The following is a 21,695-nucleotide window of genomic DNA, read 5'->3' as shown; positions in this document are numbered from 1 at the left end:
ATAGGACCAGGAAGTTATTTTTAATAATAATATATATATTTTTATTGCAACAGTAACAATATTACACATCAATACAAATCAAATTGTATTAGTCACATGCGCCAAATACAACAGGTGTAAACCTTAGAGGGAAATGCTAACTTACGAGCCCTTAACCAACAATGCAGTTTAAAAAAAATACGGATAAGAAAAAAAAGTAATTAAAAACAGGGACATTACTGTGAATACAATGAAAGAACTGAAATAATAGAACACCAGGCAAATTCTACAATAAGTGGATACGACTGGCAGTTAATGAAGCCATTTTTGGTGATTCTAATTCAATATATTGCTATGGAAGTGACCAACCCATGCTATGGTCAAAAGCGACAACCTTTTATCCAGTTATCCCAAAAGTTAAAGAAACTAATTTTAAAATATTTCCTTCCATCTAACCTGTTAATGATTTCTTGCACAAAAGATTCAATTTTGACAAAATGCCTGGTGTTTTTTGTTCCTCTGATTCAGAATCTGTAGAGCATTTTTTTTCCCATGTCGCCATTCTCGTAAACTATGGATTGAAATCCATAAATGCTTGTGTATATTACGTATGTTTACGTTTGATGTTAAATTACATGGCATGATGCTTATCCTTGTAATTCCGATCGATCATAATTATTTTATTAACATTATTCTCTTGGACAAATATTATATTCAGAAATGTAAATGGGGCGGAAAAAATTCTTATTTCGTTATTTTTTTTAAATTGAACTGTTACAATTGTATAAATCCCTCAAACTTGTGAAACTTAAAAAGTCGGGAAAATTATTAGAAGTCATGTCTCTGAATGTCTGTTAATGTTGCCTTGTCACATATTAAAGACCAGGAAGTTAACAGATGTCAAGGAAACATAGCCCATCTACTTCTGTATCACATACTCTGTCAGCGAACATTCTGACCCAACGTTTCAATATTATCTGGATCCCGTTTTATCCATTATTGATTAATAAACACATGGGTGACAAACAATGATTTTGTGTGTCCAAATGTACCTAAACTCTACCACCGTCAATTTGTTCTTGATCTACTACCTGTTTTGGTGTATTCGATGTTGGTGACAATTAGGCCAAAAAGGAAGACTATAAGTCGATAAGGAATGTCATACATTTCAAACAAAGATTGTAGGCACAGACAGGTTAGTTTTCCTTCACAATAGTAACCTGTTCTGCATAGGGGAGTGACAAGGAGGAGACAACTCACGACTGTCACCTCCAAGAGAGAGCGACCTGCACGCAGTTTTGATCGGTGACGTGCATAGGCGTGTTCGACAACTGCAGACGAGTTTCAGCATCCGTAATCAAAAGAAACGCAGATTCTCCTCGGAACAGGTGAGTTTGCCGTAAATGTTTTTTGAAACTTTTGGTGCTATATTCATCTGTAATTTACCATGTAGGTCTACCAAATTAAAATTTTCTTGGATTTTCAATCATGTGGTGTATTTTTGCTGGTCTGTGAATTTTAGATAAATGTTTATTTTATCGCAAAGCTGGAGAGTAGGCTACCATTGCGGGCATGATTGAAGTTGAACTGGATCATGTACATATTCTATTCTGTAGAATTACATTTAAAAACGTCCCTCGACTGTGTTGATATTTGGGGCGTTTGCTATACACACAGATAATTCTTTCCTACGATTTACAAACGGAGGTGTAAAAAAAACACAACAAAAAGGCACCCCCATTCATCAGGTTATTTTTATTGCAATCTAATTCAATTCAAATAATGACATTGTTTTATGACCCCCTCAACATTAAAAAATATCAGGGAAATTCATTCTAAGTATAGCCTATAATACACAACTATTGTATAACGGCACCCAACTCCAGCCTGTTATAATACCAAGCAATTCTGTAGGTCAGGATTATCCCTTGATCATGAGTCTGTTATTACATTACACACACAATCATTGGACAATTGCATTTTCGGTAAGAGAGTTTTGTTAAGAGCTCGGACGCTCAATCTAAACATTAACACGCGTCACTTTGCAGTAAGGTTTTGGAACCATAAGAACCTTATCTTTCGTAGCAGCAATACATTATTTTCGAAAGACAAAAGGTTAAATTGATACACATCTTGCTAGGGTTAGCGTTTCTGTTTCCACACCGCCACATTTCCATGTTACAGCGCTTGTTTACGGAAAACAGATGGAAGACAGAGTGGACTACCTGTGCTAACTAGCTATCTGCGTCTCTGAACACCTGTGTGTAAACGGATGCCACAAACGCGTTGTCCCTGAAAAACACTGTCGGTTGCAGCTGCGTTACAACCAATTAGAACCATGTACATTAAGTGTCTATTTCGCATTTATTTTGATTTGCTATGAAACTATAGGGATTTATGTTTCTAGAACTGTACCGCAATTGAGAATCGATTCATGTTTAGAACGAGTATTTGGCTCCAAACAGAACATGTAATGTCCTTGGACTATAAGGAGTAACGTTAGGCTCCTTTAGTCTATTGGGCTAGTTTCTGGAAATAAAGACAACACGTGGAGAACATGGTATTGCTGCTGTGCTCTTCACCTCTATTAGGTTGCAGAAGGGCCTACTTACTATGCGGTATATGTTTGCGTAGTCAGTGTATTTATCCCAAATGGCACCCCGTTCCCTACATAGTGCGCTACTTTTGGCCAGATTCCTTTAACCGGGATCTATAGTGGTGCACTATAGAGAATAGAGTGCCATTTGGGAGATTTCTTTTGTGTAGTCAGTAGTAGCAGCAGGACACATTTGGAAAGGCTACCTCTCTTCAAGTCATGTTCAAGTGTTTTTACTACATTCCAGGGTTTAGCCGATTCTTCTTTAGGAAAAGGTTAAAGATAATATTTGGGGTGTCCTGATCTCAATATAAAAAATATTAAAATTTTTTTTTAAAGTAATGTACTTTAACGGTAACATACTGTACCTCATTTGCAGGTAACTGGCTTCCAATAACTGGAAAAACAACCTGATTATTTTTACAGTGTACTGTTTTTGTTGTATTTGCTAAGGTGATTTATATTGAATTTTTTAATTAGTGCAGCAGTGACTGGATAAAGTGAAGAGTTGAGACCTAGGTGGACCAGAGGATCCCAGTATGCCCTCTCACAACAAACGCACCTCTCCTTCCTACCATCCCGGCAGCAGACGGTAAGTCCTCCTTCTCTCTCATCCTATGTCCTCATCCCACACAACTCTTCACCCATCTATCTACACTCATCCTATGTCCTCATCCCATCTCACTCTTCTCCCACCTCACTTACCTCATCATCGCCAGCATCCCCATCACTCGACATTAATATACACAACCCACCTGTTGTTCTCCTCCATCAGATCATTCATACCACCCTACTCTTCCACCCCACCCTATCATCCCCTACAACCCACCTAAAACCTACCCATCTTTGCAAGTTAATAGGAGTAATACATTTTATATGTCCACCCCTCTAACATCTCCTCCCCTCATCGCTCTCCTCCTCTTCTTCTCTGTCCTCCTCTCCCTCCCCTCCCTTTTCTTCCAGCCATGAACACAGGCACAAGCATAGCGAGCATGTCTCCAACCCAGCCTACTCTTTCTACCCAGAGGAGGAGCTCCTCCACTTCTACCGCTGGACTTCTCCTCCAGGGGTGATGAAGATCATCTCCATCATCATCATCATCATGTGCGTAGCGGTCTTCGCCTGCGTGGCGTCTACGCTCGCCTGGGACTACGACATGAGCATGATGGGAATGAGCGGCGGCATCGGCGCCGGGATGGGCATCGGAGGCGGAGGATACGGTGGGAGCTACGGCAGTAGTTATGGCGGAGGCTCGTCCTACGGCGGCGGTGGTATCGGCGGAGGCTCGTCCTACGGCGGAGGTAGCTACGGAAGCGGGACCCAGACTGACCCCCTGGCGGGGAAGGGCTTCATCATTGCCATAGCAGCCATCACCTTCATCGCCGTGCTCATCATCTTCATCCTAGTGGTGTCGCGGCAGAACGCGTCCCGCTCGCCAAAGTTCTACCTGGGGGCCATCATTGTGTCTGCCATCTTGGCGATACTAATGCTCATCGCTACTATAGTCTACCTGGTGGCAGTGAACCCCACAGCCCAGTCCTCAGGGTCTGTCTACTACAACCAGATCATACAGCTGTGTTCCCAGTACCAGAATCAGAACCAAGCCCAGGGCATCTTCATCAACCAGTACCTCTATCATTACTGCGTGGTGGAACCTCAGGAGGTAGGTACTATCTTCATCAACCAGTACCGCTGCCATTACTGTGTGATGAAACGTCAGGAGGGGGTCATTAAGTGCTGCATCTCTGCTAGCCTATGGGACATTTTCCTGCAGTCTGTGTTAGAGATCCAGCAGGTGCTCCTGTCAGATTGTGTCAGAGATGTGCTTAGAGAGCTATTAGCTAAAGACTCCCTATCGCCGATAACACGTTTCACCCTGGTGCATTATCCTTCTTCCTGTGTGGAACATGCTAACCCACTGACCCTCCTCTCTGTCCCAGGTCATAGCCATCTTGTTTACATCGTCTCTCTCCCCTTCTCTCTATAGGTCATAGCCATCTTGTTTACATCGTCTCTCTCCCCTTCTCTCTATAGGTCATAGCCATCTTGTTTACATCGTCTCTCTCCCCTTCTCTCTATAGGTCATAGCCATCTTGTTTACATCGTCTCTCTCCCCTTCTCTCTATAGGTCATAGCCATCATCCTGGGAATCTTGGTATTCGTGGGTCTGATCATCCTGCTGGTGTTTGCTGTGAAGACGCGTCAGAAGATCAGACGTTGGGGCCCAGACAGAATCCTCTGGGAGGAGACCAAGGTTATCAGCAACAGCCTGCGCACACACACCATCGGAGAGTGGGTGAGTGTATGTGTGTGTTTCCAGATAGGGGATGTTTACAGAGGTGTGTGTGTGCTGTTAAAACAAGGACAGGGACTGACTGTAAAGTCAATGCAATCTTTGATGATTTGATGTACATAAAACATTTAACTACTTCCATGGTTACCAGGGAAACTGCATTCTACTAGTGTACATCCACGGCTAATTGTGTGTGTGTGTGACAACATGACAAACATGCAATGGAATTAACTCTCACAGTGACAGTATAGAGTAATGGAACACTGTCCTAAAGAAAGTATTCACACCCCTTGAACTTTTCCACATTTTGTTGTGTTACAGCCTGAATTCAAAATGGATTCAATTGTGATTTTTGTGCCACTGGCCTACACACAATACCCCATAATGTCAAAGTGGAATCATGGTTTTACAAATTAATTACATTAAAAAGCAAAAATGTCTTGAGTTAATAAGTATTTAACCCCTTTGTTATGATAAGCCTAAATAAGTTCAGGAGTAAACATGTGCTTAACAAGTCCCTTAATAAGTTGCATGGACTCACTCCATGTGTGGACTCTGTGTGCAATAATCGTGTTTAACATTATTTATGAATGACTACCTCATCTCTGTACCCCCACACATACAATTGTCTGTAAGGTCCCTCAGTCGAGCAGTGAATTTCAAACACAGATTCAACCACAAAGACCAGGGAGGTTTTCCAATGACTCACAAAGAAGGGCATCTATTGGTAGATGGGTAAAACAATTGAAAAAGCAGACATTGACTAACCCTTTGAGCCTGGTGAAGTTATTATTACACTTTGGATGGTGTATCAATACAGCCAGTCAGTACAAATATACAGGCGTCCTTCCTAACTCAGTTGCCGGAGAGGAAGGAAACCACTCAGGGATTTCACAATGAGGCCAATGGTGACTATGAAACAGAGTTTAATGGCTTTGATGGGAGAACTGAGGATGGATCAACAACATTGTAGCTATTCCACAATACTAACCGAAATGGTGGAGTGAAAAGAAGGAAGCATGTACAGAATACAAATACTCCAAAACATGCATCCTGTTTTCACGAGGCACTAAAGTATAACTGCAAAAAATGTGGCAAAGAAATGATCACAATGTACTGAATACAAAGCATTATGTTTGTGGAAAATCCAACACATCACTGAGTGCCACTATTCATATTTGGTGGTGGCTGCATCATGTTATGGGTATGCTTGTCATCGGCAAGGACTAGGGAGTTTTTCACGATAAAAATAAACAGAATAGAGCAAAGCATAGGCAAAATCCTAGAGGAAAATCTGGTTGTCTTCTTTCCAACAGACACTGGGAGACAAGTTCACCTTTTAGCAGGACAATAACCAAAAACACAAGGCCAGATTTACACTGGAGTGACCAAGATGACTTTGAATGTTCCTGAGTGGCCTAGTTACAGTTTTGACTTAAATCTGCTTGAAAATCTATAGCACAACTTGAAAGTGGCTGTCTAGCAATGATCAATATCCAACTTGAAAGAGCGTCTAGAAATTTTTTAAGAATATTGTGCAAATATTGTACAATCCCGGTGTGAAAATCTTAGACTTTTCCAAAAAGACACAGCTGTAATCGCTGCCAAAGGTGATTCTAAAATGTATTGACTCGGGGTTGAATACTTACGTAATCAAGCGATATTATAGTTTTATTTTTCATCAATATTTTATAAATGTTATAATTTTTCTTCCACTTTGACATGAGTATTTTCTGTAGATTGTTGACAAAACAAATGAATATTCAATCCATTTTAATCCCACCTTTTAACACAACAAAATGTGGAAAAAGTCCAGGTGTATGAATACTTTCTGATGGCACTGTATCTGTGCTACAGGGCCAGTGTTCAAAGCGTTTTGGGAGAAGTAGTCGAGTGCTGATCTGGGCTCCGGTCCTCATCCCCCCCCGTCCGTCTGTGTGTGTTTATCTAACCAGACAGTCACAGCAGAACCATATCTTTCACCACAGGTGCTTTAGGACAGATGAAGTGTATAGGTATGTGTTGTGTCAGGTGCAGAGGGAGGGGGGGAGAGTTTCAAGTCCAGTTTCTGGGAGTGGCTTCCCAAGGCACTAGTCTCATTTGTAGCTATGTCATGGTAAAGAGTTGGTTGATAAAGAGCGACTGCCCCTAAAAAGCCACTTCCCGTTTTGAAAATGGCCTATGTTGCATCGATATGAGTCAGTTATTTTCCACTCCCTATATAGCCATGATATTTTTATTCACTGTTTCTATTTATTCCTTGTCACAATATAATTTAAAACAATCTTCTCTTTAACTCTGCATTGTTGGAAAAGGACCCATAAGTAAGCATTTCACTGTTAGTCTAAACCTGTTGACCACGACGCGTGTGACAAATACAATTTCATATGAAACATTTATTCTCGTGTCAAAATGTAATACAAAGTGTAATATAGGATCATTTTGGTCGTAAAGTAAGTCAGGGATTTGCGTGATGATGGGGAAACGACGGTATGTCACAGAATGAAGGGTACTGCAACAGTTGTCAGTGGGTTGGGGTTTATTTCAATCCTGCCCACAGCTGGCAGCACCCAAGCAATCCTCAATTCGGAACGATCGTAAATGCCCCATGGTCAATTTGGTTTGCCATTCGATATCCGTATGGGGCTAGTTGGGGACCATCAGTACCTTTACACCATGTACATGGGACCATATTTCTAAAAGGTTCATAGCAAAACACTTTCAATGACTTAACGTCAAACCAACTTTAACGAGACGACTAAAAGACGTGGAACAAGAAAATATTATCCCCGTTTACATTTGTTCTTTATTGACGGTCCCCAAACTATCCCCAGAGAGGAGCAATCCAAAGTCAAAACAACAACAAGCAAACCAGCCAGCAGAATCTAATTGGCTAAATGATTTGGATAACTCTTCCCAACTGCGAACACACATAAGAGACATCCACATCAAGGTACACCCCGAAATCAACTCAAGTTTGAATTCAGTCATGGCAGCTAGCGTTCCTTAATGAATCAAATCTAAAAACGAGGCCTGATCAGGAAGTGCAGTCGCCCTCTAAAATGACATTCAAAAGGAAAGGTGCTTTCATGTTTTAAAATGGACAAAGCATTGTTTTTATTAAAACTGGAAACTTGACAGACATGGTTTGCGCATATTTAATGTTTCGACTGTGATTGGCTATAAGCTGTTGTCCCAGGGTTTCTTCCCGTCTCTGGTTGTGATTGTATCTGTGGTGTTTGGGCTGTGGAGGATGGAGTGAGAAGTGGAGAAACCGGTCGGTCCTGTGTGGGAGCGCTCAGACTGCCACACCATTTTACCTGACAGCGACAACAATTAATGGCACATTATCTGTGCTACAGGGCCAGTGTTCAAAGCGTTTTGGGAGAAGTAGTCGAGTGCTGATCTGGGCTCCGGTCCTCATCCCCCCCCGTCCGTCTGTGTGTGTTTATCTAACCAGACAGTCACAGCAGAACCATATCTTTCACCACAGGTGCTTTAGGACAGATGAAGTGTATAGGTATGTGTTGTGTCAGGTGCAGAAGGAGGGGGGAAGAGTTTCAAGTCCAGTTTCTGGGAGTTGCCTCCCAAGACATTAGTCTCGTTTGTAGCGATGTCATGGTGAAGAATTTGTTCTTAAAATAGCATTCTGATCATGTAGTACAAGGAGCAGTTGTGATTGGCTATGAGGTGTTGTCCTAGTGTTCCTCCCTGTATCTCGTTGTGATCAAATCATCTGTGTTATTTAGGCTGTGAAGGCTGGAGGGGGGGAAGTGGAGGAACTGGTTGGTCCCGGATGAGAGCGCTCAGTCAACCACACTATTTACCTCACAGCGACAACCACACCTCTGAGTAATATGTGAGAGGAGGGGGAAACCTTACGACAACCTCCAAGTAACCATACAAACAAAAGCACTTTAGCAACCCTAAAGCTATTGGATTCACAAAAGATTCAGATTCAATGCGTTGTTGGATTCACAAAAGATTCCGATTCAATGCGTTGTTGGATTCACAAAAGATTCAGATTCAATGCGTTGTTGGATTCACAAAAGATTCAGATTCAATGCGTTGTTGGATTCACAAAAGATTCCGATTCAATGCGTTGTTGGATTCACAAAAGATTCAGATTCAATGCGTTGTTGGATTCACAAAAGATTCAGATTCAATGCGTTGTTGGATTCACAAAAGATTCAGATTCAATGTGTTGTTGCCATATCAACTTAATAGACTTGGTGCAGCTATAAAACTAGACAAACTGCACATACATGGGCTACAGCCATACCAGGTAGCCTAGGCATAAAGTCAGCATGAGACACCGTTCAACACCATGCCATGTGTGTTTTAACGAAGACAATCTGGTACTGTAGTTGTCAGGCCATCGACGTTGAACTAAAGACTGGTTTGGTTGGCTCATAAGTCTGATCTCAAAGGTTTCTTCAGTCGACAAAGTTGGTTCATCATTGACATAACATGCTTTAAAGACATGGCCTGAAATTATGAGTAGAAGTTTATTCAGGATTTTCATAAACATGATGTTTACATTGACGATATGCATAATGTTTTCTGGTAATTGTGTTTATACCTCTGTTCCTGGATGATTGGAATGCTCTTGAGCCTTTTGTTCTTACCAACCTGTGGTGTGTTATTTAAACACACGCTGTGTGAAGGTGTGTGAAGGCCACTTTAACTATGCCACTTTGTTTACATACTCATCTCATATGTATATACTGTACTCTATATCATCTACTGCATCTTTATGTAATACATGTATCACTAGCCACTTTAACTATGCCACTTTGTTTACATACTCATCTCATATGTATATACTGTACTCTATATCATCTACTGCATCCTTATGTAATACATGTATCACTAGCCACTTTAACTATGCCACTTTGTTTCATACTCATCTCATATGTATATACTGTACTCTATATCATCTACTGCATCCTTATGTAATACATGTATCACTAGCCACTTTAACTATGCCACTTTGTTTCATACTCATCTCATATGTATATACTGTACTCAACCATCTACTGTATCTTGCCTATGCCGCTCTGTACCATCACTCATTCATATATCTTTATGTACATATTCTTTATCCCCTTACACTTGTGTCTATAAGGTAGTAGTTTTGGAATTGTTAGCTAGATTACTTGTTGGTTATTACTGCATTGTCGGAACTAGAAGCACAAGCATTTCGCTACACTCGCATTAACATCTGCTAACCATGTGTATGTGACCAATACAATTTGATTTGATTTGACATTAGTGGCTGTTTGTTGCCCTCTGTCTCAATATGATGCCTGACTCTTGACCTCCTCTCTGTATTGAATTCAATTTAATAAACTTGATTGATCCCTGTCTCTTCCTGTAGGTGAATAACGTGTCTGGTCAGCCGGACACTCTGGTGAATGAATACAACGACAAGGTGGGGGGCTCCAGGAACTTCCTGGACCAGCTGCCAGACCACAGACCTCTGTATCTGCCTGGGTAAGGTCACCTTCACACTGAGATTTTTTTTGCAGTGTCAAAAACTGATCCAGAGAAATGTATTTCAATGAGAACCTGAAGTTGGTAAGGGCCGACCCCATAGGTATGAGCTGGAACAATGCTCTGCTGCACATCTTAATTAATTAAACTTTTTTTTAAAGAATCTGTGGTCAGCTAATCCTAACCTTTAGTGGGGGAAGACCCAAACGCTGACCTGTCCACAGGCATCTTCATCATTCTCACTCAGTAGAACAACCATTTTGTTTCCTTTGGCGAAAGTTAAAGGGCTCTGTTTGTTTTGGGTTGTTTCACCCGCATGTTTTCACCTGGCAAAGTGAAAGTATTTCCTAAACACAAAGAAGTGTTACTCAAGACATTATTTTGGCAAGGGAAGTCCATTAAGCTATTTGTTATAACATGCTTAGACAAATGAAGAAGCACGTCAAATCACCTTTTTCCACCATTAATGGTGGTCTGCCACCCCAATATACTCGGTGTATTTACCATGCCAAATGAACTCATGACATAGTCATGAATTAGTTGTTCCATTTGTCACGTTAGAACTGGAAATAAGAAAGTATATTTCCTGGTTGAATGCTGGGGCTTTTTTAATGCACTTACCAGAAGTTGGTAGAATGTTGGGAATGTGTTCTTTGGTTCAGTCTTGTTGCCGGATGATTTGAGGTTTTGTGTGACGCCGTCATCCTGACATCACTCGATCAGAATGAGCTTGTTTCAGAGAAAAACAAACGCTTCTGTTATGAGAAGACAGATTCTAGTGCTATACAGTCCTCTTAATACACAGTTTTACTGATTCCATTCAAATGGAGTTTATTAGAATAATTGTGATGATATTTAGGTTATATGCAACAAGGTGTATTATTGAATAATATATATATTTTTTTTTTCAGGAGCTCAGACATAACAAGTTCGTTGGGAGGACTGAAGAGCAAGCTGAGGGACTACGACACTGGTGCAGAATCGGGAGGAGAGGATCTGGACGAGATCGACTTTAACTCGTGAGTGGAGGGACGACTGGTGGAATGAAAGTTGCCTGCTTTCAGATCTGTTTTGTAAAGTATAGCCAAATCCTGAACAGTTTGCCATACTTAACAGATCTGGGATCAGGCTAGAATGACAGTAGAATCAGGGTCGGAACGAGATCCTAATAAACTGCATTCATTGGGGTGGCAGGGTAGCCTAGTGGTTAGAGCGTTGGACTAGTAACCGAAAAGTTGCAAGTTCATATCCCCGAACTGACAAATCTGTCGTTCTGCCCCTGTTCCTTGGCTGTCATTGAAAATAAGAATTTGTTCTTAACTGACTTGCTAAGTTAAATAAAGGTAAAATAATTCAAGTAGGTTGTAGCATTATTATAGGAGTAATAATATATTCCTCAAACAGGTGTATAGCAGACATGGGCAGGAAATAATTGTATTTTTGTAATTTATCAGGAAGTACTAACTTATTAAATACTTAAAGTAGTCAATTATTTATATGGAGTTTGAACGAAAAGGCAACTAGTTTCTTTGATATTTAAATACAGGTCTCAGACGAGAGGCTAACATGACCAAGAGGGTCGAGAAAGACTGTCGGAGGACAGAAATAGGAATTCAGGTATCTATAAGTGGGGTTAAAATAACAGTTAGAGCCTCTCTCTCTCTCTCTCTCTCTCTCTCTGTCTCTCTGTCTCTCTGTCTCTCTCTCTCTGTCTCTCTCTCTCTGTCTCTCTGTCTCTCTCTCTGACACCGTTGTCTGCCAAAGCGAATGGAAAAGAATATTCAGTTTATTGCAAAGTAACCACATTTCCTGGCTCAGTACGGGAGATTAAAGTTACGTTTGATAAAGTTCTATATAATTTGTACGGTGCCTTCAGAAAGGATTCAAACCCTTTTACTTTTTGTCGGGTTACAACCTGAATTCAAAATGGATTACAAATATGTTTTTTCGCCTCCTCGTCTATATTTTAATAAACCATAATGATGAAGTGGAAACATGTTTTTGAGAAATGTTTGCAAATGCATTGAAAATTTAAATACAGAAATCTCATTTACATAAGTATTCAGACCCCTGAGTCAATGGGGCTCCTGAGTGGCGCAGCGGTCTAAGGTCACTGCATCTCAGTGCAAGTCCCTGGTTCGAATCCAGGGGGCATCACATCCAGCTGTGAATGGGAGTTCCATTGGGCGGCGCACAATTGGCCCCACGTTGTCTGGTTTTGGCCGGGGTAGGCCGTCATTGTAAATAAGAATGTGTTCTTAACTGACTTGCCTAGTTACACAAAGGTTAAATAAAATCATATTTGAATATATACAAATTAATATTTTTATTTGATGAACCAAAAACTATAACTGTTTGTTGAATTAGTCTAAATATATGATCATTAGCATGTGGTTCGCCGGGCTCTCAGATATGAATTTTAATGAGGGACATGGAATCACATCAACATTAGCAGACCACTTTTGCAGCTTCAAACTGACTAACTAATATATGTTCATAATGAGTGAGACATAAGATAATACAGTAACACTTCACATCAAGTTCTTATACACGTGTAGTAACTCTGATCATTACCATAGCAACATAATTGTTGCATAGGACTTTGTAAATTGCTTTATATTTGCATAACGATGGAGTTCTTGCGTATGTGGAATGAGGAACGTCAGCTCAAACTCTCAGCTCATTGATATGCAATTACCAAAGTATCATGTAACAACATGCTAATAAAATGTAGTTTTAATACATAGGCGCAAGGGCAGTTTTTAATGTTAAGTTTTATTGAGAATGCTAACAGTAACAAAATATAGCTATTAATTGTCGAAAGGAAAATAAATATCCAAAAACTGCCATCTTGAATCAACTACAGCTCAAGGTAGTTGGAAAATCATGTTTGTTTTTTATTTGTAGAAAACTATCCCTTTAAATATGTTATACTGAGTGTTTTGAAACAAGAACACGTGCCCTCCGATGGACAAAGATGTTCAAAGTAGTTTTTTTTTGCTAAGCATCCAACTGTTTGCAAATGGCTTTGAATTACTCTGCAGTATTTTTCAGCTATCAACAAAATGTATTACAGCTTTCAACCTTTTTCAGTGGCATGTTGAGTCATACAGTAGTTGAGCATCACAATTTATTTATACTTCTCTGTACAGACTATCATTGGTTTGACTTGATTATGGACTGTCAGGAGAATGGATAGTTACAGAATGTTCAGATCAAATTAAGTTTAATTCCAAAACGCTATATTGTACATCCATTTTCAGAATTTTTGGAAAATTTGCTTTTATTGTTTAAATAACTTCGAGATTGTTGTGTTTTTGTGCCATTTCTAATCATGAAACGGGGTTGTTCAATGACAGACATGTAATTGTTTGAAATATATCACATTTTAGAGAGACAATCATGTTGTTGCAAAACGCTATATATCCACCTCCCTCTCAGAGAAACACATAGTGCCGCTAGGTTTTACACTCAAATGTAACTATTTTTTTTAAAATAAAGAACTAAAAATGATACATTTGTGACATCAATATTGTAAAAAAAATAATAATAATCAATACAGTAATGAGATTTGTATGTAAAATATTTCCATTTGACATTTTATTAATTTAGCAGATGCTCCTATCCAGCGCGACTCACAGTTAGTGCAGTGAGACAACCACAGATCAGTCAAATCCACAGGATACCAACTTTCCATTTCAGCTAAACAATGGATATACAGTGGGGCAAAAAAGTATTTAGTCAGCCACCAATTGTGCAAGTTCTCCCACTTAAAAAGATGAGAGAGGCCTGTAATTTTCATCATAGGTACACTTCAACTATGACAGACACACATTGTAGGATTTTTAAACAATTGGTGGCTGACTAAATACTTCTTTGCCCCACTGTATAGCGTTTTTTGCAACAACCAATTTTAATACACTTCTATGAATTAAAAATCAGAACAGCAATATTTAACACACACATAAGCAATCATTTCTGATGAAACAAAGGAAATTGGTGTGTATATAGCGTTTTTTAACAAAACTTCTAATATTGTGGATATATTGAAATAGCATGTACTATTTAGGAAATACTATTAGATGAAGGCAGCCAATCCAATAGTTTCAGAAAAGTAGTCACTTCCTAAGATCTGTATTAAAATATATTTTTTAAGTAGTTGCTTTTTTTAAGTAGTTGCTTTTTTTTTTGATCTGTATTCAAATAGTTTACAAAAATAGTCACTTTTTGAGCTCTGTATTGAAGTAGTTTTGAAAAGTCATAATTTTTGTGGATCTGTATTCAAAGAGAGTTGTCCCAGGTCTGTAGTTAAAACTAGAGTTGTCCCAGGTCTGTAGTTAAAACTAGAGTTGTCCCAGGTCTGTAGTTAAAACTAGAGTTGTCCCAGGTCTGTAGTTAAAACTAGAGTTGTCCCAGGTCTGTAGTTAACTAGAGTTGTCCCAGGTCTGTAGTTAAAACTAGAGTTGTCCCAGGTCTGTAGTTAAAAACTAGAGTTGTCCCAGGTCTGTAGTTAACTAGAGTTGTCCCAGGTCTGTAGTTAAAACTAGAGTTGTCCCAGGTCTGTAGTTAAAACTAGAGTTGTCCCAGGTCTGTAGTTAACTAGAGTTGTCCCAGGTCCAGGTCTGTAGTTAAAACTAGAGTTGTCCCAGGTCTGTAGTTAAAACTAGAGTTGTCCCAGGTCTGTAGTTAACTAGAGTTGTCCCAGGTCTGTAGTTAAAACTAGAGTTGTCCCAGGTCTGTAGTTAAAACTAGAGTTGTCCCAGGTCTGTAGTTAAAACTAGAGTTGTCCCAGGTCTGTAGTTAAAACTAGAGTTGTCCCAGGTCTGTAGTTAAAACTAGAGTTGTCCCAGGTCTGTAGTTAAAACTAGAGTTGTCCCAGGTCTGTAGTTAAAACTAGAGTTGTCCCAGGTCTGTAGTTAAAACTGTAGTTAGAGTTGTCCCAGGTCTGTAGTTAAAACTAGAGTTGTCCCAGGTCTGTAGTTAAAACTAGAGTTGTCCCAGGTCTGTAGTTAAAACTAGAGTTGTCCCAGGTCTGTAGTTAAAACTAGAGTTGTCCCAGGTCTGTAGTTAAAACTAGAGTTGTCCCAGGTCTGTAGTTAAAACTAGAGTTGTCCCAGGTCTGTAGTTAAAACTAGAGTTGTCCCAGGTCTGTAGTTAAAACTAGAGTTGTCCCAGGTCTGTAGTTAAAACTAGAGTTGTCCCAGGTCTGTAGTTAAAACTAGAGTTGTCCCAGGTCTGTAGTTAAAACTAGAGTTGTCCCAGGTCTGGTGTATAGAAGTTTTGGAAGGGGATTTTAGAGGTATTTGTGGGTAGAAAGTTATAGACATTAACTTGAGTTTCCTTTTCACTCTCTTATCTTTGATGGATGGAAACTCACTAAGGGAAGGGGTATAATACTGTGTGTGTGTGTGTGTGTGTGTGTGTGTGTGTGTGTGTGTGTGTGTGTGTGTGTGTGTATGTGTGTGTGTATATATATATATATATATATATATATATATATATATATATATATATATATATATATATATATATATATAACTCACTCTATCCATCCTGTCTCTCAGCGAGTTCTCTGCCATCATGAATGAGCAGGAGCGTCTGGACTACAAGAGGGAGTTTGACCGGGACCATCTTGAGTACAAAGAGCTGCAGGCTGAGCTGGATGACCTCAACATGGGCCTGGCTGACCTGGACAAGGAACTGGACAGACAACCAGAGGGCAGCCCACAGTTCCTGGTGAGGACTTTAGAGATACTATATAAATGTTATATTTAATGTTCTAGTTCATTTGTTCTATTAATGTGTGTGTGTGTCAATAGCTATGTTTCCGTTAACTTGTCCAGTGATTGATTTATTTTTTGACAACATTTAGAAAGTTTATATAGAAAATAGATTTGACAATTTCCTGCGAGGTGCATTTCCATGTAACTTGTGTCGATTTAAAAACACCTGGATATAATGACGTAACTCCTACAGTAACCAGGTTTCCATCCAACCTTTTTTTTTTATAAGAGTACATGTCAGATAAACAGAAATGTCATGACAGGCCTGATGGAAACAGAACAGTTGTCGGTAAACTTTTCAAATGTCGACAAAACAAAATACACACGACAAGGTGGGATCTTTCTGTCAGTAAAATGAATTATGGGAGAAATGTCAGTGGAAACACTTACGCCCAAATCTTGATATAACCATAATATTGAAGTTAACTTGGGAGTCATGCGGATGACATGTTGTGTGTCCTCCCACTACAACTCATCGGGAAAGCCTGGAGTTTATTAGGCTACAGATGAAATAAATTAACTCCACAGGGTGGTGAAAGTACAAGGTGATGAGTTTGATGCTCCTTTTCAATAATAATTGAGGGTCTCATTCTGATGACTTGATGATTGATGATTGGCTGCCGATTGACAAATACAAATAATCTGTCTCTTTCTGTCCATAATAATCTCATCATGTAGACTATACCCACACAGTATCTCATCATGTAGGCTATACCCACACAGTATCTCATCATGTAGGCTATACCCACACAGTATCTCATCATGTAGGCTATACCCACACAGTATCTCATCATGTAGGCTATACCCACACAGTATCTCATCATGTAGACTATACCCACACAGTATCTCATCATGTAGGCTATACCCACACAGTATCTCATCATGTAGGCTATACCCACACAGTATCTCATCATGTAGGCTATACCCACACAGTATCTCATCATGTAGGCTATACCCACACAGTATCTCATCATGTAGACCATATGTGTCAAACTCATTCCACGGAGGGCCCCGCTCCACCCTTGTAATTGATTGATGAATTAAGGTCACTAATTACCTTGTTGTCTAGGCCTTAATTGAAAGGAAAAAACAGAAATCCGCGGACACTCGGCCCTTTGTGGAATGGGTTTGACACCCGATGTTGGCCCTTCACTCAACTCAGGACCTCAACCAGTTCCACAGTATTTTTTTTCGTGGTTCCCCTTTACTCAGGGACTGATTTAGACCTGGGACACTAAGTGTGTGCAATTAATTATCAGCTAGAACAGAAAAACAGCAGGTTGAATACCCCTGCTCTGCTGTAGGCTATAAGAAAGTGTGACGCTAATTGTGTTTTTTTTTTCAATCCTTAAAACAGGATGCTATGGATAAGTACACCCGGATGAAGAATATGAAGAAGGTATGTTCCACTACACCACTATTACCTTTTTTGAGTAACTTTTTTGAGTGAGAATTTGATTCAACAACCCAACCACAGTAGGTTTCCACATGTTTTTTAAAAGTAAACCTCCACTTCTCTCCACAGTCCTCAGACTATCAGCTGAAGAAGAAGAGGTGCAAGCATCTGAAGGCCAAGCTGTCTCACATCAAGAGGAAGGTCAGTGAGTATGACCGCAGACCCTGAACCCTGACCACCAACCCCAGTCCAGAGCAGACTCCACCCTTGTCTGTCCAGGAAACTGGCCCCAAAAGAAGGAAGACCATAATGGGAGAGAAGACCCAGAAAAGGCTTTTTTTCAATGTGAAGTCATATGAACTTTTTTTAAGAGGGAGAATTCTCTGAATGTCAAATAACGTTGTTTTATTTTCTTATTAAAGTTAGATTGATGTTGAGCCCCCCCCCACAGCCCCAGGATTGTACCCACAGCTGCGGGAAGTAGGGATGCTGCCGCACCCCCTGAAAAATCTTGATGATGTGGCTCAGTTGATAGAGCATGGTGCTTGCTATGCTAGGGTTCTGGGTTTGATTCCCACAGAGGACCAGTACAAAAATCTGTGCACTCACTACTGTAAGTTGCTCTGGATAAGAGTGTTTACTAACATGGAAAAGGAATGAATAGACCATTTCAATTTTCACATAGAAATGAGTTGCAAAGTATTTCAAGAAAATGGATAACATATCAATAAAGTTTTTTTTAAATATTCCACAAGTATTTTAAAATGACCTGTTTTGTACAGATTATTATCAGACTCAAGTTAAAAATGCTGGTAAACACTCCAATACATTTGGTACATTTCTCCCCCCACAAAAGCAGTGCATTGGCCTGTATTAGCGGACCGACATATAGACACTCCATATACACTCCCCTTGTCGTCGCAGCAACCCCACCCCCAAACTACTTCCAGCGGCTATGATAATACCTCTAATATGTAGCCTATGCCGAGTCTCCAACAATCGAATGTTCCGGTTTTGGAAAGAGCCTGTGACTCGACTTCAGCTTTTGGACATGAAGGTGACCAGCCATCTTAACTCCTCCACATTTACTGGATTGATTGAACAGTACAGAAGAGAACCTCCCCAGACAGTTATTTTATTTTTTATAAACAATATTTATGGGATCTAGTTTCAGGCGTTTATTTTAAACCTGCTACGTTAGGTTAACGGATGGGTAATGATGGATGGCGCAAGATGCTAAAGGTTATTAGAGCGCCCTCTAGGGTATAGATACATGACATGGCCAAATGTTTTTACATGTTTGTACATTTTTGTTTTAACAAAGGTTCTCAGGGGATGCTCCTGTATCCAAATAAAATATTTTATCTATAAAAAATAAATACCTGGTGTGTCCTTATGGAATTGTACAGTTTTTTTTATCAGCTTTTACAAATTCATTTTGTAGCGGTCTTTTACTGACATCCGGGCACCGGATGTCTAGTAAGCACCGTCCACTGTATAGTAAGCAAATTAACGATGTTTTCCCTTTTTCGTACCTATATATTTTTGTGAATTTCCAAAAATGTTTTGCCATTCATGTAAATTGTAATTTTCTCAGACATTTCTGTCTGTTTAGTTAAAAAATGAAATGTGAACATTGTGATGTATTGAAGATATCCATCTTCAACAATAGTCTGAGGTTAAATATTGTCCATACAGAGATGCAGGCAAGTAACCTACTACTATGGTGATTATGTACAATGTAGGATTTATTGTGTAAATGTTATTTAATAAAAATAAAAACACTTTATTTGCAGCTTCAAAAAATATGTATTTTTGTTATTTTATTTAACCAGGTAGGCTAGTTGAGAACAAGTTCTCATTTACAACTGCGACCTGGCAAAGATAAAGCAAAGCAGTGCGACACAAACAACAGAGTTACACATGGAATAAACAAGAGCAGTCAATAACACAATAGAAGAAAAGAAAGTCTATACACAGTGTTCAAACGGCGTGAGGAGGTAAGGCAATATATAGGCCATAGTAGCGAAGTAATTACAATTTAGCAAATCAACACTGGAGTGATAGATGTGCAAGTAGAAATACTGGTGTGCAAAAGAGCAGAAAAGTAAATAAAAACAATAAGGGGATGAGGTAGGTAGAATGGATGGGCTATTTACAGATGGGCTATGTACAGCTGCAGCGATCGGTTAGCTGCTCAGATAGCTGATGTTTAAAGTTAGTGAGGGAAATAAGTCTCCAGCTTCAGCGATTTTTTTGCAATTCGTTCTAGTCATTCGCAGCAGAGAAATGGAAGGAAAGGCAGCCAAAGGAGGTGTTGGCTTTGAGGATGACCAGAGAGATATACCTGCTGGAGCGCGTGCTACGGGTGGGTGTTGTTATCGTGACCAGTGAGCTGAGTTAAGGCGGAGCTTTACCTAGCAAAGACTTATAGATGACCTGGAGCCAGTGGGTCTGGCGACGAATATGTAGCGAGGGCCAGCAGACGAGAGCATACAGGTCGCAGTGGTGGGTGGTATATGGGGCTTTGGTGACAAAACGGATGGCACTGTGATAGACTGCATCCAGTTTGTTGAGTAGAGTGTTGGAGGCTATTTTGTAAATGACATCGCCGAAGTCAAGGATCGGTAGGATAGTCAGTTTTACGAGGGTATGTTTGGCAACTTGAGTGAAGGAGGCTTTGCTGCGAAATAGGAAGACGATTCTAGATTTAATTTTGGATTGGAGATGTTTAATGAGTCTGGAAGGAGAGTTTACAGTCTAGCCAAACACCTAGGTTTTTGTAGTTGTCCACATATTCTTAAGTCAGAACCGTCCAGAGTAATGTTGCTAGTCGGGCGGGCGGGTGTGGGCAGCAAACGGTTGAAAAGCATGCATTTAGTTTTTACTAGCATTTAAGAGCAGTTGGAGGCGACGGAAGGAGTGTTGTATGCCATTGAAGCTCGTTTGGAGGTTTGGTAACACAGTGTCCAATGAAGGGCCAGATGTATACAGAATGGTGTCGTCTGCGTAGAGGTGTATCAGGGAACCAGCTCGGAAACCGGATTGCACAGGGGAGACGGTACGGTGGGATTCAAAATGGTCAGTGATCTATTTATTAACTTGGCTTTCGAAGACTTTAGACATGCAGGGTAGGATAAATATAGGTCTATAACAGTTTGGGTCTAGAGTGTCACCCCCTTTGAAGAGGGGGATGACCGCTGCAGCTTTCCAATCTTTAGGGATCTCGGACGATACGAAAGAGAGGTTGATCAAACTAGTAATGGGGGTTGCAACAATGGCGGCGGATAATTTTAGAAAGAGAGGGTCCAGATTGTCTAGGCCAGCTGATTTGTAAGGGTCCAGGGTTTGCAGCTCTTTCAGAACATCTGCTATCTGGATTTGGGTGAAGGAGAAGCTGGGGAGGCTTGGGCAAGTAGCTGCGGGTTGGAATAGCCAGGAGGAAAGCATGGCCAGCTGTAGAGAAATGCTTCTTGAAATTCTCGATTATCATGGATTTATCAGTGGTGACAGTGTTACCTAGCCTCAGTGCAGTGGGCAGCTGGGAGGAGGTGCTCTTATTCTCCATGGACTTTACAGTGTCCCAAAATTTTGGGAGTTGCAAATGGATGCAAATGTCTGTTTGAAAAAGCTAGCCTTTGCTTTCCTGATTGACTGCGTGTATTCGTTTCTGACTTCCCTGAAAAGTTGCATAACGCGGGGACTATTCGATGCTAGTGCAGTCCACCACAGGATGTTTTTTGCTGGTCGAGGGCAGTCAGGTCTGGAGTGAACCAAGGGCTATATCTGTTCTTAGTTCTAATTTTTTTGTAAGGGGCATCCTTATTTAAAATGGTGAGGAAAAAACTTTTAAAGAACAACCAGGCATCATCAACTGACGGGATGAGTTCAATATCCTTCCAGGATACCCGGGCCAGGTCCATTAGAAAGGCCTGCTCGCAGAAGTGTTTTAGGGAGTGTTTAACAGTGAAGAGGGGTGGTCGTTTGACCGCCTTCCCATAGCGGATGCAGGCAGTGATCGCTGAGATCCTGATCGAAAACAGCAGAGGTGTATTTGGAGGGCAAGTTGGTCAGAATAATATCTAAGAGGGTGCCCATGTTTACGGATTTAGGGTTGTACCTGGTGGGTTCCTTGATAATTTGTGTGAGATT

The 21,695-nt window shown here is 40.3% G+C and overlaps 1 protein-coding gene across 2 annotated transcripts; it reads left to right on the top strand.

The window, feature by feature from the left end:
• Positions 1–1,210: 1,210 nt before the first annotated feature.
• oclnb (occludin b) lies at positions 1,211–18,292 on the top strand. Of its 2 annotated transcripts, none has more exons than XM_042331281.1 (9): positions 1,211–1,367; positions 3,056–3,167; positions 3,539–4,238; positions 4,704–4,871; positions 10,249–10,364; positions 11,276–11,383; positions 15,929–16,100; positions 17,505–17,546; positions 17,673–18,292. In XM_042331281.1, the coding sequence occupies exons 2-9, from the start codon at positions 3,115–3,117 to the stop codon at positions 17,769–17,771; spliced, it is 1,458 nt and encodes a 485-aa protein (XP_042187215.1). In that variant the 5' UTR covers positions 1,211–1,367; positions 3,056–3,114; the 3' UTR covers positions 17,772–18,292. The 2 variants fall into 2 exon arrangements, with proteins under 2 accessions (XP_042187215.1, XP_042187216.1); XM_042331282.1 differs by having other exon boundaries at positions 1,214–1,367; positions 3,061–3,167.
• Positions 18,293–21,695: the final 3,403 nt, after the last annotated feature.

This window comes from Oncorhynchus tshawytscha, linkage group LG12 (genome assembly GCF_018296145.1).
Source record: "Oncorhynchus tshawytscha isolate Ot180627B linkage group LG12, Otsh_v2.0, whole genome shotgun sequence".
Taxonomy (NCBI): Eukaryota; Metazoa; Chordata; class Actinopteri; order Salmoniformes; family Salmonidae; genus Oncorhynchus; species Oncorhynchus tshawytscha.
This window is presented reverse-complemented; position numbering and strand designations above follow the sequence as displayed.